Raw genomic sequence first — 27,827 nt, forward strand, 5'->3', positions numbered from 1 at the left:
TTTCCCGTTATTGTTGGTCGGGTTCCTTTCTGACACCTACGGCCTCCCAAAACCACTTAGCTATGTCATCTTCCCCAAGAAATACCTTGGTATCCACATATGGTATCAAGCCTTTAGTGCAGACTAGCATGTCATACTCGTTCTGGAAATTAACTACAATAAAATACAAATAACTAATTAAATAATGAAATCATGCTATCCTTTATTATTTACAACAATGACACTGACTTGACTTAATGTACATATGAAAGTGAAAATCTTAACTATAAATTGCACATAAGTACGGCATACGACACCTTCATACACTAACACGTGCGTTCCTTATAAATAACGAATAACTACCGTGTATAAAACCTTTATTCACTATATAAACAATACCAAATGAAAGTGAACTAATGCTGTAGAATTTCATATAACATGTGTACTTGTTGTATTAATCACTTTATTAACACACACAATACAATGAGAGCATCTGTATTTACCCAAAACACAAAGGTTTCTATAAATAGCTCACTATATGAAATTTCGCTGATTATCAACACAGCATGTTCAAAACATTTACAAACATGATGTTGAATAGTGTTAATGGGTACGGTACTTACCGCAGGCGGTAGTATGCGTTCTAGTATCACATGTGTCGTACAATTTCAACATAGTGTTTACACTTCACGTGTTGACATGGTGTAGCTTTCAACCCGCTCATCCGATACACGCAAAAGCAGTCTGAATGTGCCAAATACGAATATGTTTATGCGCACTACTGTGATATGTAACAATGGGCTCCCGTGTTATCGAATTTACCATCTGGATTATAAGTCGAAAATTACTGTAATATTGCTTAAAATCTTTACTTGGGCCCTCTTTAGGCACCCAGTAATATATACATACATACATCCCATTGAATAGTAAATTGTTTTATTAATATTCAAATGGAATTCAATAAGACGTCATGAAAGATATGGAGGATAATAATAAGCGACAATGAATTTTAAGTTAAAAATATCTGATTTTTAAAAGTATATACAGTGTATAGTGTGACATTGTGTTGAATATATATACATTGCATATTATTAAAAGGGACCATTCACCATGTTATATGAATTACTGCATAACAGGAATAAGGCGATTGGTATAAATAATAACATAATACGAATTCATCACACTCCTGCAGGTTTTACTGAATTGACTTTCGTGACATCGTTTAGCTTTTGAACAGTGTCATAATTGTTGTTCAATTTGAATAAGTATATACATTTTTTCAACTACCTTTAAGATGGCCTTCTGTTTGTTAGTATTTTCCGCTCAATTGACAGATAAGGTCACACGCTAGTCTCGACCTTCCAACTTCTAGGGGTGCATGAGGAAGCAAACAAACAAATGTTTACGCATACAAATAAACTGTTCTTCTTAACAAAGCTGATGGTATATATAAGCTTATTATTTTATTTTACCATTACATAAATATCATATGGACATCAATTACGGAGTTGTATATTGATAAAATGATATGTTTAAAGGTGAAGATAAAGATATGAAGTATGGTAATGATATAAGTAAAGCAAGACTTCGATATTTTACAGAAGAATACTACATATATATAAAATGAATCATAAGTGACAGTATATAGCGTTTCTATTTTAAGAAATTCTCCTCCAATGGGTGTTTGTAACAAAGGTTTGAGTATACATTCTTCTCTATCTTGATGTACATTTTCAATAATCATTATGATCAAACCCTGCAAAGATAAGATACACAGATTATAGTAAAATGTGTACAAGTAAATACTGTTTAACATGTAAAGACAAGACAAGTTTCACTTTACTTAAAAATGTCAGTCATCGTTTACACAATAATGAAGTGTACAGCTAAACAAAAATTATAAATTGAAATCACAATCCATTACGTAAGTTTATGTTTTGATGAATCCTATGCTTACACAATATACGATTACAAAAGTGTAAGCACGGTTGTGTATTAGCACATAACTCATAAAGAACACTATCCGCATATCGCGCACAAATGTGCACAGAGAGCGATGGGGCCATCAATATTGCAGAACCAAACAAAGCAGGAAAACACGTGTGAAATTAAATATATTGCAGGTATTTAATTTTTGATCTGTATATTTTCATTATTTTAAATTTGACAATGCATATTACAAAGTGTTAAAATGACCTGTTTTACCTGGCTCTATATATTCACTAGAACAAGTGTGCAGATCAAAAACTGTAAAAATAAATACAATATAAGATTAAATGCATAAACCATAAATCACTTGGATATTATTCTATAAAAAAAGGTCGATTCTCAAAACGATGAGTTCAACTAGTTAGTTATTGAGTTAACTCGTACAATGTAAATTTCAGCAAGAATTATGATGCTTACCATCATGGTTTTAAAATCATAATGGTACATACCGATTATTTTAATTTCTCCAGTATCTTGTCCAAATGGTTTACACGTCCATTCAACGTCATTGTGTCGTGCAGAATCAAAAAGTAGCTTTGGTGCCAAATACATACAAAGACTACTGACCAATAAAACCAAGAGGATACACTAGCATACACACTTTTATACCTGCTTGCACTACCACAAGAAGTGGACATCACGTGACATGGACACTACAGGTAACATACAACACGTGACGTGGACAATTCATATAAGGAACATTCCGTGACATGGACAATACAGGTAACGTACATTATACACAGAATATTTACAATACGTGACGAACTTTTAAGAATGCATAACGCTATAGTATACAGTTGCTGAAATAAAAAAAGTTAAAATGTAAATTCCTTGTTTTATATTTAAACAACTAGAGCAGAACTCGAGTCAAATATTTATGAAATTCACATTCACATTCAATGTGATTTATTTTAAGCCAATAAAAATGAAACAAATAACAATACCATTGCACTCACCGGTGTTTCTTTCACACTTGTCTTGACAGCTGACAGGACAGGTCTGAGTGCAGTTGGGGCCAAACACACCAGGCACACATTCTACAAACAGTCATTTACCTTCAATGCATCAGCAATTGAGTTTGATAAGCATGTTCTTACTATGACAAACGAATGTTGAACATTTCTTGGCGAAAAGATTTAAAACGGGGTCATTTTAAGACACGGTAAGACATCGTTTCGGACACACATTGTTCAACAATACAACAGCAAAATGAGGTATACGTCAACATTTTTTCTTTGGCTTTGAAAATGATCATGTACGTGTAAAACGAGATACACGAAGTGAGGTATCGGAGAAAAGCTTTTGTACCTATAAGGCTTTGTACGTAAGGTACACAAACGCACGCCCACCCACAAACATGCTGGTTTACCAAACATTGCAATACTTTTACAAACAATGAATTAAGAAAGTAAGGATCATTGCTTATAATTAAAACTTTTACACATAATAACAATTGTGTATCTCTCGTCAACTTGAAACTAGATGTTCTGTACATCGAACTGTATGATCATAGTATTTTAGCATTTACCGAAACTTGGGTCTCTGACTCTGATATTTTTATTTCAACAACTTTTATTTCATTTGGAAAAAGGATTGAACAACAGGCATAGCCTATATAATTGCAAGATAATAGCGTGCATTACAGTGCTGTATGCATGTATGTATGTATGCATGTATGTTTACATGCATGTATGTATATACGTACGTACGTACGTACGTATGTAGGTACAGTTTGTAGGTAGGTATGTGTTTACTAGTTGAGACGCAGAGCCTTTCCAATTTTTCTTCCTATAACATCAATTCCAATCAAAACATATTTTATAATGTTTTTCCCTGTATTTTCCTTCCCAATATTCAAATACTTATTATCTGCAGCGGAAACCTCAAATGTACTAATAATTTTGTATTATTGCTCAAACTGAGTATTGTGTTGTCTGGTCTTCTTTTTCCTTGTTCGACAGTTCATGTCAAAACCAAACGTTATTACTTACAGCGTATTTCACGGCAAATATCACTCAATTTATTTTGTATGTTTCTAAACTCATCGTCCTGACATTATTATGTTGAAACTGCCCTCGGTCCCTTTCATCCAGCTACTAACTTCTCGTCAATCTCCTCTGACGAATCTGTACCTTTTACACATATTAACAATTGTGTGTCACTCGTCAACTTGAAACTAGATGTTCTGTACATCGAACTGTATGGTCATTGTATTTTAGCATTTACCGAAACTTGGCTCTCTGACTCTGATATTTTCATTTCAACAACTTTTATTTAATTTAGAAAAAGGATTGAACAACAGGCATAGCCTATATTAATTCTCTCCGAAAGGTAACAATGAGTATATAAATATATATATATATTTTAAAAACATACATCTTTCAGATCGTCCGCTAGGCCTTTCTGCCTTCTAGCAATATATTATGTTGTTATTTTGGAATTTCAATGTTGATTATTTTTAGTATGAAACATAAAATGTTTAAATATGAGTTATGTGTTTGGAAGTAAGGACAATATTTAAGAGTTGTTATAATATATGAAATAGTGTTTTCACTATGTTTTCCAAAATTATATTTTTTTAGAGCCTCGAATCCAGCATCCATGACAGGATTCCATCCACTCATGGGATACAGACCAAAAATGTCCACATTGGCTTATCATCCACCCATGAGTTTTGGGGCCAGTCATGGTAACGGCATTCCGATTTTCACAGTTAAGATAATTAAGAAAGAACGAAGTTGGCAGATTTTGAAGTGTTGGTAGATTCAAATTAATATTTTGAAGGGATTTGTTAATAAGTAGGTTAATCAAGGATTGAGGTTTTGAATTGGTCCACCATTATGAGATTGTCCTTACTTAGTAGTTATTCGATCACATAAAACGACACTATGCAATAATTATGATGAATTATGCATAGCATACAAAACATACAAAATATATGCCTATCAGATCAAAAGGGGGAAAGGCGGCCATCGGAAAAGGAAAGGGTGATGATGACACACAATGTTTATTATGTAGAAGCACAGTCGTAACTGATGATTTTCATATTTAAGAGACATAATATCAAATAAGAAATTTATTTAAGCATTGAACTGTTTTTGTATGGTATTTATGATCTATTTGAATGTCACAGCTTTGCAAGCAAACAACATAATGCGCATAAATAGATCATAAATACCATACAAAAACAGTTCAATACTTATATTTACGTTTTCTCTGCCTCTTATGTTCTTTTTTAAGTTAAAATTTATAATTAAAATTAAAAATGCCAGCCTTATCGACAGTCCACACAATTTCGTTCAATAGTTTGAACAGCGTATTGTCGCGTGCTGATTGGCAAACAAAGTTACACAAACTTCAATGTTATTCCACAATTCAGTATCAATACAATTGCGTATTATATGTCTATGGGGTGATTTAAGTTTATCAATAGAACTCTGAGCTGAAAGTTAGATTTGAAATTGTTTCGATTTTCCCCCGGAACAAATTTCGCGCATGGACAAATACAGTGAATACCGTAAATCCGACCTTGCCCCCCACGAGGGAGTTATTTTTGGAAGTTAATTCGAACTTTTCTTTTTGCTCATTTTGTGAAGAATCCAGGCGTGAATTTATTTGTTGATTGTATGGGAACCTGACAACAGTCGGTAGATTCTATAGCAGACTCGTTATTTGACATGTCGTCAGAAACTGAGGAACCGCCCGTGGATGCGAGACGCGTGAAACTGATAGCGTTTGAAATGAGTGATCTTGCGACGGAGCACAGGTTCGTTACAAATGTCTGAAATGTTTATGTGTGCTGTGACTCATATCAGTAGGTCTGTAACATATGTGTCAGTAGGTCTATAGAATGTGTGTATTTCAGACATTTGTAACGAACCCCTGTTGATTAGTGCAGTGTAGCAGACGATATTTCTGATAAATTGCATGAGCGTAAAAATTGTTTCCAATGCCGGCATTGGTGATTTCAACCGATGTGCATTTTGTACGATATTGCAGACCTTGGTCTTGTTTTCGTTGTAACAAAAGTGTTTTTTATTTTATTTTTTATTTTGCACATAAATTTACAATGACATTGTCAAATCTCACAATGCCCAGCGATATTTCAGCAGCCGTCGTGTATATTTATATTGGATATTGTAGTTCCGGTCAGTGTTGTATTAATACGCTAAGAGTTGTGTCTCGCGATGCATGGTAATTAAAGTCCCATCAACGACACAGCTTTCAAAGAGGCTATATAGTGACCATGCCATGCAAATGTAAATATAATGTGTTATATATGTGGAAATCTTTTTGTAGCTCTGACAAACTCAGCAGTTCATTCAAATATATTTACATTGATTTGTTCATCACAATCACCACAGCCAGATAGAAGTACATCCAGAGTGTAGTGATTGTGATTAACCACAAATAATTTATCCTTGAGGATTTTACGTTGTTCATCATACTTGTTACACATGAGAAAATAATTAATTACTGTTTCATAGGCATTACCACAGGTACAAGTTGGTGATTCAGTAAGATGATCTCTGTGTAGATCGAAATCAAGGTTACCTGAAGAATTTCCAAGTTGGCAGAGTATGATGTTGTATTTTCTATCACCTGTGTTGACATAGGTAGAGTTTCTACTTGTGTCTAGCAACATGATGTCTCTTACACCTCTTCTTAAAAGTTGTTTAAATTGATATAGTGATGTGATGTTAGTCAGGTCAAACCTTGTTGCAAGTTCATTATAATCTTTAAGAATAGACGGAATACAGCTTTTGGTATAAGAATTTGTTCTGCATACAGAAATTGTAAAGATTCTTTCATTTCTTAATAGGTATGAGTTCATATTGTTGAAAAAGGGTTCAACTAATTCAGTTAAATAAGTAGGTGCAGTTCCTGTAAGAATTTTGTATAGAAGAATAAGTCTGTGTTTTTTCCGTCTTGCAGCAAGGGTGTCCCAACCAAGTTCACAATGAAGTTTTTAGGGTGAGGTTCCCTTACGCAGTCCTGCAATTATTCGAGCAGCCTCTATTTGGATAGATTCAAGTAAAGTTGCTTCCTGCTGAGTACAATTATCAAAAACTATATCACCATATTCTAGTAGAGGTCTAATATTATCGGTATATATAGAGATTAGTGTTTTGTGACTCATTTTACATTTTTACAGATTTCAGTAAATTTATACGCTTATAAGCTTTATTATAAATAAAGTTGATATGGTGATTCCACTTACCGTCTTCAAAAAACAAAAACACCAAGATGTTAATGAGTTGACACATTTGCTACAGTTTCATTTTGGAAAATGATATTAGGAGATATTTTATTTCTTTTCCGACTAAAAGCTAAAGATTCCGTTTTAGTAGGATTAAAATTCATTTCTTAGACCATATATTAACATTTTCAAGATCACTGGACAGACTATTGGCTGCATCTAGTGGAGTAGTTTGTATCACCTTAAAAAGAGATGAATCATCGGCAAATAGTTGTTTCTCATTTGTTATACATTCAGTAATATCATTTATATAAATCAGAAATAGCAAAGGACCAAGGACTGATCCCTGGGGGACACCAGCGCTTACCTGTCTATATGATGAGAGGAAGCCTTCTGTTATCACTCTATGTTTACGATTAGTTACGTAAACTTTAAACCAATTAAGGAGATTTCCTTTAATACCATATGTTTAGTCACCCCTGGGGGAACCCCAGTGGGGACTATTAATTTCGGTTTCAGTCCCAGATTTTGACCTCTGTTGTCATGGGCTGTTAAGTGTATGCTTCTGTCGGAATATATCAGGCGCTAAAACAAGCTCTTTGATAACTCAGATATCTATTTCCTTTTTAAACAGGAATAACAAAAAACCTAAAGGCGTTCCAAATTTCACACGGGAATTACATATAACCTAAAGATGTTCCGAGTATGAATCAGGCACCTTTGAGGTTCCTGAAGGGGTAAACTGCCGTATTATAAATTGCTATTAATTGATTTAGATATTGTTTGTCTGACCAACGACTACCGTTAATATTTGCGTATATTGCGAACTTTTTTAAGGAAAAATGAAGTGTCACGAAAGGAGTGAACACGATACTCAAGAACAATCCAAAAGCAGTCCTTGATCGCGACCATTTATCGAAAATCTTTCGAGGATTTTCGGAAATTTTTCGAAATATGCTCGCAGCAATAAACTGCTAAATTTCGTGGAATAACCCCTGATTGCTTTGCCAATTCAACAATTACGAAAAGTTTAAGCCATAGTATACGATAGAATCGAATAAATAAACTCGTGTAAAGTAGGCCCAACTTTTCAGGACGTTACGTTGTGAATTGATAAATACCACGTATCGGGAAACATAACAAAGAATTGCATCGCATTTATCACTCTGTGGTTAAAATGTCGTTCTTGGGTAAAATCTCGCTGAACTCTTCAAACTTGACAGTAGGAATGTGTCAAAACGACATGGGTAAAGTGGTAAAGTTACCAAATGTGTGTACCGCAAAGAGTCAAGGTCGCGTGATCCTATTAACAGGCAGGAACTTACAAGTTGACATCCATGCGAATTGAACCGATAATGATAAAAGTTTGAGCTTGAAAAATAAATATTAACGGGTTCAAAACAGACAAAAACATTCCGATCTTTTCTTTTCAAAGGAGAATTGCTGAAATCACAATTGTTTGGTGTTCTTCATGTCTCACGAATTCGGCTGTTGGCGGTCCTCCCGGACCTGTTTGAGTGACTGCCTTTAAGGGTACACACTTTGCCGATATCGATGACCGATTCAGTCGAATTTGCAGACGATCAGAAAACTACTTGGAAAAGTGTATTTCATTACAAAAAAAAAGTAAAAGATTTATCCGTATTTAAGATTGAATCTTTTCTGAAACTTATTGTTGTGAAAACAACATCGTTATATTCCAATTACCTGTTGTGACCGTGTCAGCGCGCAGATCTCCCCGTATTCGAGGTGTCAGTCAACGCTGAGGTGATATTTGCGACATGCTTTCTTATTGATTCCATGTATTGGCATGGCTACCTGAACAGCGTGTATGTATTTATACCTGGCCATTGTTTACCATTTTGATTGACAGGTGGAAATATATCCGCTCGGGTTATGTAGCAGACAACTTTTTTTGTAGAAAGAAGTTCCGGTATTGAAGTTGACGATGTCGATTGTGTATTGGTTGAAATAGCATCTAAAGGTTAAACATTTTTATTTTGTTTTTCTAACAGTCATCGAGTGTCCGTTTACAGCATTGCTGAAAATTTCATCGACTATTGCATAGCTTACATACTCATCGCAATAAAGAAATATGATATTAACATCTGACGATCACATATATATTGATATATTATTCATTCCTGGTTTCCACTGCATACCAATCCATTACCCCTCCCCCTATTGCCGTGTTTGACCTGTTGTACATATTACTTCATTCCTGTAGCTAGTGTTAAAAAATGATTATTAAGCAGGTGTCAAATTTTCCTAAATGTCACGACACTGGTTTTTGTTTCCTTTTCTGTTCTATAAAATGTACAATTTGTATTTCTATGTATTGTCGAAAATTTTGAATAAAACAAAGTTTAAACCAAGCACAGTCGGTCTAAAATGCTAAAGTATAGCGTTGAAACGAGTTTCTAATGATTTTGTGGGCCTTTAGCTCATCTTATTTTCTTTCATTTAAAACTTATTGAACACTGTTCACTTTCAGCGAATTAAATACACGGAATCACCAGGGGTGGGTAAAATACTGCAGAAATGGAAGTACTCTTCTTCATACCTAGCAATGCATTATCACTATAGTGCGGATATCTCAACTGTTCCATGATTTAACCCGTGGACAATGCCATATCCCGGTGCCATTCCTAGTAGCATGATTACATTCTTCATTTGTAACTCTTTTCTTACAATCTTTTCAAAGGTCAAGTCAAAGGTCATAGTGACTTTATTCTTGCACTCTGCAAGATGTCCTTCTTAACCAAATCTGGTCATTCTAGGTGAAATAATATAGAGAATGCCCTAGACAAACTTTTTTTTCAAAAGGAAAGGACAAAGATCAAAACATAGGTCACAGTAAAGTCGTACACGTAGTGACCTTCTTCTTGCACTCTGCTGTCCGCCATCCCAAGATGTCATTGGTCACCAAATCTGGTTACTCCAGGTGAAATAGTAGAGAAGATATGTTTCTGACAGCTTCTCGGACGGCAGGACGGACGGAGTGCAAACATATAGCCCCCTCCCCCGCCTATTGGGGACTTAAAAGCAAGAACATCATGATATTGTCAAAAGGATTTAAATGATCTTAGTCCTATCTAAATTTTGGTTTAGTCAAAATATAGCTAAAAGAAAGTTAGCATCGCTGACGTACCTGTACACACCCCGCTATATTGGTCACATATCTTGTCTGGACAGTTGTCTGGACACGATTGGTCACACTGGCTGCCATAGTACCCACTGATACAAGCTGAATAAACATCATACATAACTTGGCTTGAATATGTTTTCGTAAACAAATTAAAAACAATTCAGGAAAATTATTTTAAAGTTAAAATATTATATCATATACTGATTATGCAATATAAATATGGGCTATGGAGGCACGAACTGATTAAAGCCGATACGAATAAATTTGCACTGAAAGCTAGCATGATAGCAATGACATAGTGTTTTACTGCAGAAGGTCGAAAAACAAACTCAATAAAGAAGTGACGCTTATGAACATAATGTGTGAAATTTCATAAAAGTCGTTTGTCGATCAAACCAAAACGCAAACTCGAACCAGAGGTATGTCTGAATATCTGTGTGGAGTTTGTAATGACTGGAAAAGATATTAAGCCTGTAGAGCAATTTCTATCGAATTTTAAATATAGTTAAGTGACAACATCAGGTCGAAAAACTTACTAATAAAATAAATGATGTCAAGGAAGTTTCGTAACAAACGGAAAGGACATATCTTTTTAGAGCTGTGACTTCAAAGACGATTCTACAAATCTATTTATAGTTACGATGACCTAAATTTTGGCAACGTGTTTGTGATATTGTAAGAAATAAATTGTGTTGATCGGTAACGCCGTTTAAGATGCGTACTGATTTACTGATTGTACGACGCATCTCTTTATACCCTCGACAACTCGTCGTACGATCATATTATAAACGTCATACACAGATGAATCAGTGTATATTCTATTAACATTTACTAACCAAAAGATACATTTACTTGTTTAGAGACATAAAAAACGTACATAGCATTATATGGTGTTTGCAGTCGTATCACAGAACATCCAAAAGGCAACTTTGGGTATATGTATTTATTATTGCATCCCAAATTTTTAAAAAAAATGCAGCTAGGAAGGGTTAATTGCAGCTCAGTTAAAACGTATTTGTTACAGTTGATAATTTCATATTTTTGTTTTGTCAACTTTGGAAGACACAATTGATCACAGAGATCACCATTTGAAAACGGTACCAGAAAGATTTCATATCAAAATTCATAACTTATACTTTGTTATCATTTATATTAATTGCTTTTTTGAAAAGCATCACATTGCAATCAAATAATGACATGTTAACACGTCACAATATTTACAGCCATATAACAGTTAGATATAAATTGTGTACTGAAACTGCTATGGTGGGCACAATCATCGCTGAACATAAGACGCCCTCGGAATGGCATTATACTTTTCGGCAGAGCCACATTAGAGTATATAAATGAATACAGCGTTCAGCTGAGCATAACAACAGTACAGACATAAACATAGTGTTCAGCTGAGCAAGACAAGTTTACATAAATGAATATAGCGTTCAGTTGAGTTCAAAAAGAACACATCAATTATATCTATCGTAGTTTCATGTCAGCCCTACAACAGTGCATACAGACATTTTGCATTCAGCTGAGCCCAACAAAAGTAAAGAAAAATGATTATAGCGTTCAGCTGAGCAAGACAAGATAACATAAATGATTAGAGCGTTCAGTTGAGCCTGACAAGATTACATAAATGAATATAGCGTTCAGTTGAGTTCAAAAAGAGCACAGAAATTATATATGTCATAGTTTCAGGTGAGCCAAACAACAGTGCATACAGAAATTTAGAATTCAGCTGTTATGAAATGAATACATCGTTCAGCTGAGCTCTACAACAGTACAGACATGACCAGAAGTAATGCATGGTTCTTATAAACTCAGTAAAACCAAGTGTTTACGGAAGGAGAATGTTTGAGTTTCAGATACTATTGCTTTGACGTTTTACTTACCCGAACAAGTGCTTGTCTCAACATCACATACGTCGTTTAAACAATTTTGTGAACAAGGTATACACCTAACCTCAGCTTTATAGAATCCTGCTGCACAGTCTAAAAGTGAAGGAAAAACGTGCTGCTTAATATGATGAGTGTGAAATTAAGTCATGGACACTAATAGAAATATCAAAATGCATCAAACTAGCTGATAAAGTAAACATTAATGATTTCATAACTATACGAACCAACTATTTTCTCGTATTCTGATAAATGGATACCGACTTTACTGAACGTTGGAACAATCAATCTATTCAAAACGTGTTTACTTACATGTGCACTGGCCGCTGTTAGGATGACACAGGCTATTCACACAGGTCGCATCGCAGTTGCTACCACAGTTACTGTTACCATATTTTCCTACTGGACAACCTGGAATTTGTATCTCTAAAGATGCAACGTGTACAAAAGAATCCTCCCCCTCTTTAACGACTTTTATCATTTTATCTGCTTAATAAAGCAATATTGTACATTAAAATGAGAATATAGTTTGAAATGTTACTGAAATTACGTGATAAGATATAATGTGCTTAACATCAATTAAAATCGAATATACTGTAATATTAAAAGTGACACTTAAATGACAAAAAAAGTGGCTACTGAGGAAAGGAAATTTTGAACGACCTTTAGAATGAGTACTACTTTGCAGCAGATGCTCATCGACATGTAAGCAAAAGTCATTAAGACTTTTAAGACGGCACACACATTTTGTAATTAAAAATATCATTTTTTTGTCCAATTAAAATAAGAACTTCATTAATTTTACAAAGAATTATGAAACCTTTTTTTTCTCCATCTTTCGTTTTTTACATTTGTTGGAAATGAAAAAAGAAAACAACACAAAAGGTCTTATTCTGAGAGAGAAACCGGAGTACCCGGAGAAAACCAACGTAGTCGGGCTAATAAATCAACACCTTATCATGGCCGATCTGCGACACTCCTGCAGGTCGGGAATCGAGAAAAAAATGCACCTGTGTTATCCTCTGCATGTATCGTAAAAGACTAATGTTAGAACACCTTCCAGAATTGGGGATTTGCTTTTGCGCCCTTTATTTTGGGACACAAAATCGACCAAAATAAATCTGCTGCTCCGCTTGCAATATTTGGAATCTTTATATTTCTCTCTACCTCTAACTACCTTTTATATCTTGGCAATGCCTCACTTTTGGCTTTAAAGTTGAATGTTTGCCCAGTTGAGGAAGGCTATAGATTGTGTCCCCTGGCTGGGACATACTAAATTCCTTTAAAATGGTAGTCGTAATTCCGTGCTTAACGTTCAGCATTTTGGAAAATGGTAACAACTGGTTCACCCTTTGTCAGTATAATGTGACCTGGCGAAATGCTGTGCTGGGTGCCTTCGGCAGGGTAATTCAGTGTTATAGCACTATAAAGTAAGCATCAGATCCGCGCTATCACCAGGAGGCAATTACACCAACATACCCTGCCTCCAGCACACCTACACATATGCATGCACACACAACACACGTAGAGGCACATCTTTAACTGACCTTAGCCGTTAATAGGACGTAAAACAAAATAAAAACTGACCGATCAGAGAATCGAACCCCAGCCGACTTGCTGAAAGGCGATTGTGTCATCCTTTATGCCACCCGACCAACCTTTCTATCGTTTTGAAACTGCTGATAAGATTATTGAAATTTGTTTGGAAAAGGATTAAGGATACTTGATAAATACTATTATTTCTATGAGCCTTCAGATGAACATACAGTTATAATGAAATGCATTTTTTTTCAATACACATGTTGGGTGATGGCCAATAGGTGCACATGTGATAATATTACTCATTTGATACAACGCCAATATTTTCGAACTTCTTTCTTTTTGTCGCTCTTTGCATTACTAAGTGATCTATGTCAAAGGTTTGGTTTTTATGTTTTTCTACCATTCTTTGTCTTAATGTTGTTTATTTGTATACTATTAAAGTTACTATTAAAACAGATTTTGTCGACCATGACGCGCACGTTACATCGTGTGATGAACATCACTCTTATAGCTTAGTGTCAATATAAATAAGAATGACACGGCAAACGTATTTTAAAACTTTGATATGTCGATATTTGATAATAGCCTGGTATAGGGAATGGATCTGGAAATCTTAAACAACATGCAGTATGAATTGGAGTAAATTTACTACACAATCCAGACAAATCTCCAGGAACGAATGATGTTATTTATGTTAAGCAAAAAAACACTAACATAGCCTAAATAGGAGGAGTATAAAAGCCCGGGTGGTGAATTGTTAAAATTGCGACACATAATGTTCCTATGTTTCATTCTTGTTAATTTAGTTTAGTTTTCTTATACAAAATCTTTAGTTTGGTAATTTAAGTTTTCAGGCCACAAATGATAAACACAAACAATACAACAAAATGAAGACTAATTACATCATATAATAATAATTCGACGTTCTTACATACCACTTTATCACAACCTAGTTCGTAGGTCGTCTCAGAGCGGTTCACAAAGTATTGTCCCTGGTAATAGGGACTTTGCAAACAGCCAATATTTTTTGTTCAACTCCCATACAGCCGGTGCTGCCATTTCGGCGCTCACAGCTAGCATTCAACAATTCAAGCACTGCCCAACCACGTACTCATTTACAGCTGAGTAGACTGGAACAAGCGGAGTAAAGTATCTTGGTCAAAGATACAAAACATTGCCGTGTCGTGACTCGAACCCGCAACCCTTCGGTCACGAGCCCGGCGTCCAACCACTAGACTACATTGCCTCCATATCACGTACAACTCTACTGCACGAATACACTTACCATAAACTTGTACTTCACAGAGCTCCAGTATAGCTTTTGCAGAGTACCAAGAGTAAGCTAGTGTTTGACGGTCGACGTAAATTGTCAGGTATCGGGTGTTGCCTGTACATGATGTGATTCGTGGGGTTAGGTCCACCATACTTTGTGTAGAAGTTGTGTCGTTATGACAGATATCACTGTTTCTCCAACCTGTTGTATTTGACAGGTATACTTGATAACCAGCGAATCGAGCTGTCTGATGTGATCCATCACCTGAATGGATACAAATGTTAATAATTACAGGTCTGAGTATATTGATACTTGGTAATACAATTTAGTTATGTTCTTGCCTCATTCAATTATTATATATGCAAGTGTAATGTCAACCGCAGTAGCCATTACTCGTTTCTTTATTTCTTTTACTTCATACAAAGACGATACTTAGCGGGGCGAAAAGACGATAATTATCGCCTTGTCGCGGCGAAAATACGATAATTAGCGGGCGACATAACGATAATTAACGTTTTGTGGCGTCAAAGATACGATAATTATCTACTTCACGTTTTCGTTGTTTTGCGTTTAGTTATGGCGTCGTTTCGTTATGTCGCTACGAATTAACAATAATTAGCGGGGGCGAAAAGACGAAGATTATCGTTCTGTCGAGGCGACAAAACGAAACAACGAAATGACAGAAATCAGCCACCACAGATGGAGCGCTTTTGTACCGACGAACAATCGCGACTGTAGCTTCTGACAACTATTTTGGTGTCTCGAACGCAAGGTAGTCTAAATGCTAGCATTTGTTTATTAACATTTACAAGAGGTTTGCGGAAAGAATTGCGCCAATATTTACATATATTCATACGCGGTGAACTGGGTCACATTCTACACTCAAGTTATTGAGAAATAAACAGACTTGCTCAGACTTAGGTTATCGATTCAGAAACAGTGGCAATTGTAAATATAAATGCAAAACCAGGGCATTGTGATTTTCATTTGTGTAAATGTAACTTTATAACTGTCAATATAACTGTACATAAATGTCTTATCGTAATAGTAAGCGTTGTCACTATAAGACTTTCCAATTACAATGTCCATAATATGTCTAGGTAATTATTAACACGAAATAATGTTATGAAATATGGCATAGCATGTAAAGTTCATTTATCAATCCTTTATTTTCTTGTACGCAATCTGTTAAAACAAATAACTGGAGTATTGTACTATAAGTATAGTGGTATGGCCGTATAAATCATCATGTTTTGTTACCGGTGTGCTTCTACACAGCCAGTAAAGGAGAAATCTAGCCCCGAATGACCTTGGTATATAAATGCGCTTTATATAATATGTCATATGCAGCATTCAATTGGGCAGCAAAAAGGATTGACACGTTATAAGGTTTCATTCAGATTCAGTACTTATCAAATTTTGAAAAACGATGTGTATATATATATATTTCTTCTCCACCTAAATATTTAACTGTTGTTAATAATTATGGAAGAATTCGGGGATTAGATAGGCTATATGTGCTGTTATGATGTAAAACGGGACATGTGCATGTAAGAAACATTGGAATCTTAAGTCCGTTGCTATCTAAAATTGAGATGTTCGCATCATATGGCGCGAGTAAACATAAATATGAGGACGCTAGGCCCAACGCCAGTGTACCCATCCCCCTGCAAATAGGGCGTAAAAAGTGTACCTGCTGCCCCCGTAAGAGGGGACTAAATTTGGGATCTTATCTTTTCTCTTCTTTTTAAACAACTTTCTTCTAATGTCTCTCTTGGCAATGCCTCACTTGTTGCCTTTAGTTGAGCGTTCGGCCCTGTGAGAAAGTTTTTGGGGGTTCTGTCCCCTGGTCGGGACATACCAGAGTCTGTAAAAAATGGCAGTCTCTACTCCTGCTTAGCACTCAGCAATTTAGGAGTGGGACGACTGGTTCGCCTGTTGTCAGTATAATGTGACCGGATGAGGTTTCCTGCTGGGTGTCTTCGGCAGTATGTTTCAGTGAGGTAGCACTATAAAGTCGGCATCTGTTCCGCGCTATCACAAGGAGACAGACACGAGCATATCGCAGCTTCCCAAAACACACACGCATACACCACACGCATGCATCTTGCACACAGGGGAGGCCGTCCTTAAATGACCATAGATGTTGTTAGGACGTTAAACAATACTAAACCAAAAATAACACTAGCTTGGAGAAAAAAATACAAGCAGATCCCTGATTCACTCTATAATATTTAACAGTGTACTTTTCTACCTATAATGATCGTGCATCTTCAAAATGTCAACGTCCCTTTTAGGCTACAGTTACGCCTGTTCCTGAGAACAAGTAACTATAACTCTACTTCGTTATCTTTTCAGAGAGCCACGTGCCAGAAATATTGATTGGTAAAAGAAAGAAAAAAGTATGAAACATTAATAAACATTTTGGAATGGATTCTATGGTATCAGACATATCGATTTGTGACTGAAGGGTCTCCCCTTTTGGGGATATTGACGTAACCTTCTTCCGTTCGTTTCAAAACCAAATTTGGACTTCGTAGACACTGGGTTATCATACAACAGAGTAACAACCCAGTATTATTTCATCATTATTTGAGTCAAATGACACAGGAGGAATTCTAAAACTATTGCAATTGGCTTTGACGAGGTATTAGCCGGGATAAAGTAGTTATTTGTGATATATGTAAGTAACAGTTTTATATACGTAGTTAAACAATGCTGCTAGTAACAAATGTACTTACTTTCATACATAACACAACACTACTTCACTAATAAGGTTTGATATGGTTACGCAATGACTATACAGTTCCTTTACTTTCTAGTTATGTAAGTGTTTATAGAGGGTATTTATTTGTTTACATTACCTCTGTAATATATCTTGACGTATTCGATGACGACTTGATCACCAAGGTCAATTTGCCACCAAGCTTCATAAAGTGCAGGATCCCCTTGTGTATGTGAGCAACAACCACTATTGTGCCTTTGGTTAGTACAGCCATCCACTACCTCGCCACTTGTGTGCGCGTCATCATACTCTGAACTTTGACTTGTCGTGACATTCGGATCAAGACTGGTGTTTACTGAAATGGAAAAGAAACCACGTTATGACACGGCAACGGACAATATACACTCGGGTATTGAAAACAAAGGATATGTTGAGATAGACTACAGTATATAGAAGTCATGTATGTGTTCATCAACTGGAAAATGTCAAATTATGAAATTAAGGTGGCAGCACTATTCAAGGTTTAACGTACACATATGTAACAACACTTGCATACTACCAACGCATGCCCATGTAGATACATATATATTTGTTGTGACATACGATCGTGTGATAAACTGCGAGGCGCAGATTTGAACATTAGGTTTGTTAAATATCGACCTCACAATAAATGTTTTTTATGGCCAAACTTTGATAAGATCTCATTAAGGCAATGATGGAATGAAGCCGCATTGTTCACTGACGTAAGTTTCAGAAGGATGCATCCTGATCGGGGCTTTTCATGTTGAAATGTCAGCACCGGCACAGTGTTGGATATCCGACATATACTAAAACAACAAAATAAATAAATGTGCAATCCGACCTGACGCTTTAGAAATCTTCACTGCCGACATGAACTATACAAATCCGTAGATAGAAAGCAAAAAGATCCAGTATGCACGAAAGTAACATCTTGGATATGTTTGACGCGCACTTTCTCGTGACATTTATGTTGAAACAAGGGAAACAACCAGGAAGACAGTCCAACATATTAAAATTTGCGCGGCAATGTCACTATGTAAACGGAGTAAATTCCGTTTTGGGTCATAAGACTATGAACTGAAATGAGTAGTAATACGAACGTGACCAAAACGTGGACAAAACAGCGGAAATCACGTTAAACGCTCATTTGGATTTTTTGTTTTGGGCAAAAAACTACTATCAAATAACTGTTGTTGGCGGAAATGAAATGACATGCCTACATATCTGTCCAACCGCACCACAGGGCGACATTGTTATTAAAGAATCAAGGTGCCGCTAGCTCACGGTCCGACACGTCCATTTCCCCGCTTAGTTTTAAACGAAATAGCGCTATCAGTGTCACAGGTGCTCTCGGACTCGATTTGAAAGAAAGCTATCTCTGCAGGATACACAATGAAGTCGACCAGCAGGTGTAATCTTGGTTCTTTTGTGACTTCAACATTCAAATTGTTTCTTTGATATCAATAAATAAATAGACCGCAACAGGCTTTCACAGCGACCATGTCACGGACTTTTCAAAATGAAAGAGACATGAGTCCGCGGTGTAACGTCACTAACATACAATTTCAGTAATTATAATGATAAGATAATGTCGGTGCGTTGATTTTTTTAACACAATAAATGACAGTTATTGAAAAAGAACTGATGAAAATTGTTTCTCCCACAAGCACTGTAGGTTTCCTCACTTCCGACTCTTTGAATAAACTTGCTAGGAGTTGGTAAAAAAAAAAATCATGACCCCCTAGTACACATGTAGGTAACACCCTTGACGGTATTACACTGGGCAATATTTTAAGTATTAGATCAAGTCGCTATGCTGTGCGATGTCTTCTTCTGTTGTGACACCATATTTCACGACAAATATTTCGCCGGTCCGATTAATAATGATGTTAAGTCAAACAAATGATTTTGAAGATAAAACATCTGTTTGGGGTGGGGGAGGGGAGGGGGTTAAACAGTCGTTATAACTATCTCTAGCTAGATAAATATGATAGCCAATCATCACTCGTTTGGAACCTTCATTTTATTGTTGGTGAATCCTTCAAAGGAAGGAACATGCTTTGGGCTGATCTTAAAGGAATGTTCATAATTTTACATATTAAAATGGAGTGTCTTTATTCTTTGTTAGAGACAGAGAGAAGGGAAAGGGTAAGCATACATATAAACTGATTTCGGATGTGGTTTATGGTTGATTTAAATTCACAGAATAAAAAATAAATAAAAAAAATACAAATGATATCTCAGATAAATGATGACTTAATGTTTTATTTTTCAATGAGTGAATATGATGATGCACATTGATTCAGGTATTTATGGAACACCAAAGAATTTGCCGACAGAAATATTTCTCATCATATTGACTAATACTGCCCTGCTATTTGTATCCGTCAGCGATGAAGAAGATACACGGTATCGCGACAATCTTTCAATATGTTGTTTGTGGTGGATCACTGTGATAGCCAATGGTGTATTCAGTGACCGCGTCCACACGTGCACTATCGACATGTCGATATAAATTTATATATATATTAAGGAACACTTGCACACTCAAATGGGTTACATTTTTAATATAGAGATGCATATGTCAAGTCCGTAAAGATGGGATTTCAAACATAATCATGCATCCCAAATTTCCATACCTATAGTATTTAGTACTTGTAATTATATGTGCAGATATCTAGCTACATGAAAAAAAGTCATACACGCACTTTAAACAGTTAAATAATTTTGAAATCCTTATAAAATGGCAACAACGGACTAATAATGATACCTCGTGATCATCTTTCTCCCTTCTATGTTATGTTTAATGTAATACTGTTGTGTATTAATAATAGCGATTGTATATTAGTGTAACATAGCGGACAGTACCGTAACATACCATACACACTTCTGAATAAAGATATATTTCATACAGTGAAGCATTTATGAATGTGTATGAACACCCGGTACAAATGCACTTATTAGCTGATAAAAGAATTGGCATGAAATTTGTATAAAGGGCTTTTACGATGGATGCAAAATATCATTCCGTAGTATTAGGTCACAGTTATATTAGGAGTCTGGGTGAGCACATGAAAACATTCTCGGAAGATAGAAATTTGAGACTTTGCGGTGATTATGACGTCATTATTCAGGCCAGGGGTGGTCCCAACATCCAAAAACTGTTGCAGGCTTCTGCCTCATTACTTTCGATTTATTTACCTGCTGACGACAGCTCTCTGTTCTTAGGGGGTAACGACTTATGTGATAGCAGACATTCCCCTAAAAAACTGTGTGTTGATCTTGTGTCCATCGCCGAGTTCCTCCGTTCTGGGGTTGGGGTTTAACCATGTAAGTATCGGTCAACTCCTCCGTCGCTAGCCATGGGTGATCTTTCCTGGCTACAACGACAAGGTCGATGAGGTGAATGACAGGCTTCATTCATGGGCGAGATCAATCCATCCACATTAATATCGTTCTGGCACCACAGTACGTGGCTTCTCGGACCCCGCCCTTTCCTACATTGACTCCAGAGATGGGGTCCACTTAGTGTACAGGGAGGATGGACACCGCACCATGCGACAGTATTTAGGCAGCATCCGCAGTGCTATCCTCAATTTCAAGTAGACACGTGGTTAACCTTGTCCGTAATATCAACCTCCCCATATTTGGAGCATATGACACTGACTATTAAATAACCAATGGGACATAGTGAAAACAGTTTAATACTGTACATGTGTTGACACTTTTTGTTTTGTTTTTGTTCCTGTTGATGTTGCTGTGTGAATAGCTACTAGGTTGAGTGCAAGCCCAAAGCATCTTTTGTAGAATTGAAGAGCCACTATGTTAATTATATTCAAATATTAAAATCATAATGCCATGTAATTTGATCATAGAACTACACAGGGTCGACGGCCTTTATATGACAGATATTGTCTGTTAATGACCACATCAAGTTGTCAAGTAGCTCATCTATTCAACATGTTTTGGTATTTTCGTTTGTGTTTGCATTATAAAATGTATTTCCTATATATCATTTAAGTATAACCTATTTCTAAGCCCTTTCATAATTTCATAGGTTAATAAAACTCTGACCTTATTGAGTGTGTACTGTCTCGGTAGCATGTTTCCAAACTAACACTTGTGAGCATTTTTCATATAAATGGTAATATCTATGGTTTGAGTTATATAATCAATTGCTGACCACATGTGATTTTTTGATACATTTTCTGCAGCTAATTGTCATTCTACTTTATTAAGATTGCTAAAAGTGAACCGCTTTGGGTCAACCAAGTTTCTGATACAGCTGCAGCTTTAAGTTATATTTACATTATAGTTATTATTGTAGTACACCGTTCGGGTACAAGGGTGGCACTCAGAGGGAGCGTGCCAACAATACAATTGATGCACTCATAGGGAGTGCTGAACATTATCTTGTACACTATTGTAGTACTCATGTTACACTCAGAGGGAGTGCTGTACATTACCTTGTGCACTATTGTAGCACTCATGCTACACTCAGAGGGAGTGCTGTACACTGTTTTGTACACTATTGTAGTACTAATGCTACACTCAGAGGGAGTGCTGTACACTGTTTTGTACACTATAGTAACACTTATGCTACACTCAGAGGGATTGCTGTACATTGTTTTGTACACTATTGTAGCACTCATGCTACACTCAGAGGGCGTGCTGTACATTACCTTGTACACTATTGTAGTAGTCATGCTACACTCAGAGGGAGTGCTGTACATTGTATTGTACACTATTGTAGTACTCATGCTACACTCAGATGGAGTGCTGTACATTGTTTTGGACACTATTGTAGTACTCATGCTACACTCAGAAGGATTGCTGTACATTGTTTTGTACACTATTGTAGCACTCATGCTACACTCAGAGAGAGTGCTGAACATTGTTTTGTACACTATTGTAGTACTCATGCTACAGTCAGAGGGACTACTGTACATTGTTTTGTACACTATTGTAGTACTCATGCTACACTCGGAAGGAGTGCTGTACACTATTTTTGTACACTATTGTAGCACTCATGCTACACTCAGAGGGAGTGCTGAACATTACCTTGTACACTATTGTAGTACTCATGCTACACTCAGAAGAAGTGCTGTACACTGTTTTGTACACTATTGTAGTACTCACGCTACACTCAGAAGGAGTGCTGTACATTGTTTTGTACACTATTGTAGCACTCATGCTACACTCAGAGAGAGTGCTGAACATTGTTTTGTTCACTATTGTAGTACTCATGCTACACTCAGAAAGAGGGCTGTACACTGTTTTGTACACTATTGTAGTACTAATGCTACACTCAGAGGGAGTGCTGTACACTGTTATGTACACTATTGTAACACTCATGCTACACTCAGAGGGATTGCTGTACATTTTTTTGTACACTATTGTAGTACTCATGCTACGCTCAGAAGGAGTGCTGTACACTATTTTTGTACACTATTGTAGCACTCATGCTACACTCAGAGAGAGTGCTGAACATTGTTTTGTACACTATTGTAGTACTCATGCTACAGTCAGAGGGACTACTGTACATTGTTTTGTACACTATTGTAGTACTCATGCTACAGTCAGAGGGACTACTGTACATTGTTTTGTACACTATTGTAGTACTCATGCTACAGTCAGAGGGACTGCTGTACATTGTTTTGTACACTACTGTAGTACTCATGCTACACTCAGAGGGAGTGCTGAACATTACCTTGTACACTATTGTAGTACTCATGCTACACTCAGAAGAAGTGCTGTACACTGTTTTGTACACTATTGTAGTACTCATGCTACACTCAGAAGGAGTGCTGTACACTATTTTTGTACACTATTGTAGCACTCATGCTACACTCAGAGGGAGTGCTGTACATTGTTTTGTACACTATTGTAGTACTCATGCTACACTCAGAGGGAGTGCTGTACATTGTTTTGTACACTATTGTAGTACTCATGCTACACTCAGAGGGAGTGCTGTACATTGTTTTGTACACTATTGTAGTACTCATGCTACACTCAGAGGGAGTGCTGTACATTGTTTTGTACACTATTGTAGTACTCATGCTACACTCAGAGGGAGTGCTGTACATTGTTTTGTACACTATTGTAGTACTCATGCTACACTCAGAGGGAGTGCTGTACATTGTTTTGTACACTATTGTAGTACTCATGCTACACTCAGAGGGAGTGCTGTACATTGTTTTGTACACTATTGTAGTACTCATGCTACACTCAGAGGGAGTGCTGTACATTGTTTTGTACACTATTGTAGTACTCATGCTACACTCAGAGGGAGTGCTGTACATTGTTTTGTACACTATTGTAGTACTCATGCTACACTCAGAGGGAGTGCTGTACATTGTTTTGTACACTATTGTAGTACTCATGCTACACTCAGAGGGAGTGCTGTACATTGTTTTGTACACTATTGTAGTACTCATGCTACACTCAGAGGGAGTGCTGTACATTGTTTTGTACACTATTGTAGTACTCATGCTACACTCAGAGGGAGTGCTGTACATTGTTTTGTACACTATTGTAGTACTCATGCTACACTCAGAGGGAGTGCTGTACATTGTTTTGTACACTATTGTAGTACTCATGCTACACTCAGAGGGAGTGCTGTACATTGTTTTGTACACTATTGTAGTACTCATGCTACACTCAGAGGGAGTGCTGTACATTGTTTTGTACACTATTGTAGTACTCATGCTACACTCAGAGGGAGTGCTGTACATTGTTTTGTACACTATTGTAGTACTCATGCTACACTCAGAGGGAGTGCTGTACATTGTTTTGTACACTATTGTAGTACTCATGCTACACTCAGAGGGAGTGCTGTACATTGTTTTGTACACTATTGTAGTACTCATGCTACACTCAGAGGGAGTGCTGTACATTGTTTTGTACACTATTGTAGTACTCATGCTACACTCAGAGGGAGTGCTGTACATTGTTTTGTACACTATTGTAGTACTCATGCTACACTCAGAGGGAGTGCTGTACATTGTTTTGTACACTATTGTAGTACTCATGCTACACTCAGAGGGAGTGCTGTACATTGTTTTGTACACTATTGTAGTACTCATGCTACACTCAGAGGGAGTGCTGTACATTGTTTTGTACACTATTGTAGTACTCATGCTACACTCAGAGGGAGTGCTGTACATTGTTTTGTACACTATTGTAGTACTCATGCTACACTCAGAGGGAGTGCTGTACATTGTTTTGTACACTATTGTAGTACTCATGCTACACTCAGAGGGAGTGCTGTACATTGTTTTGTACACTATTGTAGTACTCATGCTACACTCAGAGGGAGTGCTGTACATTGTTTTGTACACTATTGTAGTACTCATGCTACACTCAGAGGGAGTGCTGTACATTGTTTTGTACACTATTGTAGTACTCATGCTACACTCAGAGGGAGTGCTGTACATTGTTTTGTACACTATTGTAGTACTCATGCTACACTCAGAGGGAGTGCTGTACATTGTTTTGTACACTATTGTAGTACTCATGCTACACTCAGAGGGAGTGCTGTACATTGTTTTGTACACTATTGTAGTACTCATGCTACACTCAGAGGGAGTGCTGTACATTGTTTTGTACACTATTGTAGTACTCATGCTACACTCAGAGGGAGTGCTGTACATTGTTTTGTACACTATTGTAGTACTCATGCTACACTCAGAGGGAGTGCTGTACATTGTTTTGTACACTATTGTAGTACTCATGCTACACTCAGAGGGAGTGCTGTACATTGTTTTGTACACTATTGTAGTACTCATGCTACACTCAGAGGGAGTGCTGTACATTGTTTTGTACACTATTGTAGTACTCATGCTACACTCAGAGGGAGTGCTGTACATTGTTTTGTACACTATTGTAGTACTCATGCTACACTCAGAGGGAGTGCTGTACATTGTTTTGTACACTATTGTAGTACTCATGCTACACTCAGAGGGAGTGCTGTACATTGTTTTGTACACTATTGTAGTACTCATGCTACACTCAGAGGGAGTGCTGTACATTGTTTTGTACACTATTGTAGTACTCATGCTACACTCAGAGGGAGTGCTGTACATTGTTTTGTACACTATTGTAGTACTCATGCTACACTCAGAGGGAGTGCTGTACATTGTTTTTTACACTATTGTAGTACTCATGCTACACTCAGAGGGAGTGCTGAACATTACCTTGTACACTATTGTAGTACTCATGCTACACTCATAGGGAGTGCTGAACATTATCTTGTACACTATTGTAGTACTCATGTTACACTCAGAGGGATTGCTGTACATTACCTTGTACACTATTGCAGTACTCATGCTACACTCAGAAGGAGTGCTGTACATTGTTGTGCACTTTTGTTATACAAGTGTCTCACTCACATGGAGTGCTGAAATCTATTCTTGTACACTTCATATGGTAGCACTATAGTGCTGCACTCATGACCGAAGAGAGTGCTGTATTTTTTTGTGAATATTTGAAGTACAAGAGTTGTACTCAGAGGGAGTGCTGTGAAATTGTGTAAACAAATTTTGCACTAGGAGGGGATGCTGTAAATGCTCAGTACACATATACTCTTGTGACACATATGTTATTTTTGTTTACAAAAAACACAGTTTTGAACACTGATTATATATAATTACAATGGTTGCATTCTGAGGAAGTGCTGTAAATATAAGTTTAGTACCCAGTTAAATTACATATGTTTCACTCAAAGGGAGGTCGGTAATATTGTTGCTACACGGTTTTGAGTACTGATATCACAAGGTCAAGGGGTCCAAACTGATGCTACATGTTACACTCGGAAGGAGTGCAGTATATTTGGAGTACAGAAAGAGTACTGTAGAATCCATATTGCACTCAGGAGTACTGTACTTGTTGAATCCTGCATTTAGTGGGAGGACTATTATATTTGTCCAGTACTCACAGGGAGTACATTATTCGTACTCCGAGGGAGTGAGGTATTGTAATTAATTATATTTTATGTGTTTCGTTTTATATTTATGTCCTTTTAAAAAGGGAAATTTATTAATTTGTAGCTAGTTTAAAGCACTTTTATTGACTGCTGTTGAATTTGGTAAGAGCAAGGCATATGGCTGTCACATTTCAATTTGAGTGCATGCATGTGCTCTCATTTTTAAAAGGTTAACTTATATTCTCATACTCATGAACTTAAAATTCACTTCTCCTGATACCGCAAATGTAAGCCCCGAAGAAGAGACGTGGAGCATCCAAGGCAGGTGCTATACCTCCTCCACAGTTCGGGGTGAACTACACAACACTTGCAGCTGAATTTCTGCGTCAACAGACATTGGATATTTCACATTCGACATAAACATGAATAACTTTAAAACCACTTAAAACTGACTGAGTCGGATGTCCAGTAATGAAATAATTTTGCATGTTAGCATTATCGTATACACGTAGTAAAGCCTGTCTCGTACATGTTATTGGGCCAACCCTTTACTTGAAGATAACGATGGTACACTGTTGGTAAAGCTACTTGAACATGTTTTTCAGTTTGAACCCTTACCTGATGCTTTAACCACCGTCAGTGTCCACACTACTGACCAGATGACTAGCAGGTTCCGGTAAAACTCCATGTCTGGTCGGCTACAGCATCAAACCTTGTCTGTACAAAATCTCACCAACCAGGAAGTTCATACAGGTCTAGGGATTCGTTTACACAAGTGTTTACTCATGTTAACATACGCCCGAGTTCGAGTATTACATGTGGTAATAGACACCAGAAACCTTTAATCAGTTGTCCCAGCTTCGTTACATATATGCGACAAAATATGGTATGGATGATTACATGAGATAGCTTCAAACACGAGCAACAAAACAACAAATACCACATTGATAGAATTACCTCTGTCAGTCAAATAACAGTGTACATTTAATTTAACCTGATAAACGTATATAGGCAAGTTTTGTAAAATCCTTACAGAAAAGACCACAGTTTGTATGTACATAAAAAACACGCAACGTCTCTCATTAAACAATAATGTAGATAATTGGGAACAACATCATAGCCTCTGTCCCAGTAT

The 27,827-nt window shown here is 36.7% G+C and overlaps 1 protein-coding gene across 5 annotated transcripts; it reads right to left on the minus strand.

Annotated features, from left to right (window-relative positions):
- Positions 1 to 204: 204 nt before the first annotated feature.
- On the minus strand, positions 205 to 27,419 carry LOC110455875 (stabilin-1-like). 5 transcript variants are annotated; one of them, XR_002463515.1, is made up of 9 exons: positions 20,971 to 21,307; positions 17,888 to 18,103; positions 15,036 to 15,287; positions 12,521 to 12,619; positions 12,206 to 12,304; positions 10,320 to 10,415; positions 2,925 to 3,005; positions 1,267 to 2,226; positions 205 to 723 (listed from the first exon to the last, which is right to left on the minus strand). XR_002463515.1 is itself a non-coding variant. In XM_021506284.1 (9 exons), the coding sequence occupies exons 1-9, from the start codon at positions 21,059 to 21,061 to the stop codon at positions 1,713 to 1,715; spliced, it is 999 nt and encodes a 332-aa protein (XP_021361959.1). In that variant the 5' UTR covers positions 21,062 to 21,307; the 3' UTR covers positions 205 to 1,712. The 5 variants fall into 5 exon arrangements, 4 of the variants coding, with proteins under 4 accessions (XP_021361959.1, XP_021361960.1, XP_021361958.1 ...); XM_021506284.1 differs by having other exon boundaries at positions 205 to 1,735; positions 2,185 to 2,226; XM_021506285.1 differs by lacking the exon at positions 20,971 to 21,307 and adding an exon at positions 27,311 to 27,419 and having other exon boundaries at positions 205 to 2,226.
- Between the last annotated feature and the right edge of the window lie 408 nt (positions 27,420 to 27,827).

Source organism: Mizuhopecten yessoensis, unplaced genomic scaffold, assembly GCF_002113885.1.
Source record: "Mizuhopecten yessoensis strain PY_sf001 unplaced genomic scaffold, ASM211388v2 scaffold8393, whole genome shotgun sequence".
NCBI lineage: Eukaryota > Metazoa > Mollusca > Bivalvia > Pectinida > Pectinidae > Mizuhopecten > Mizuhopecten yessoensis.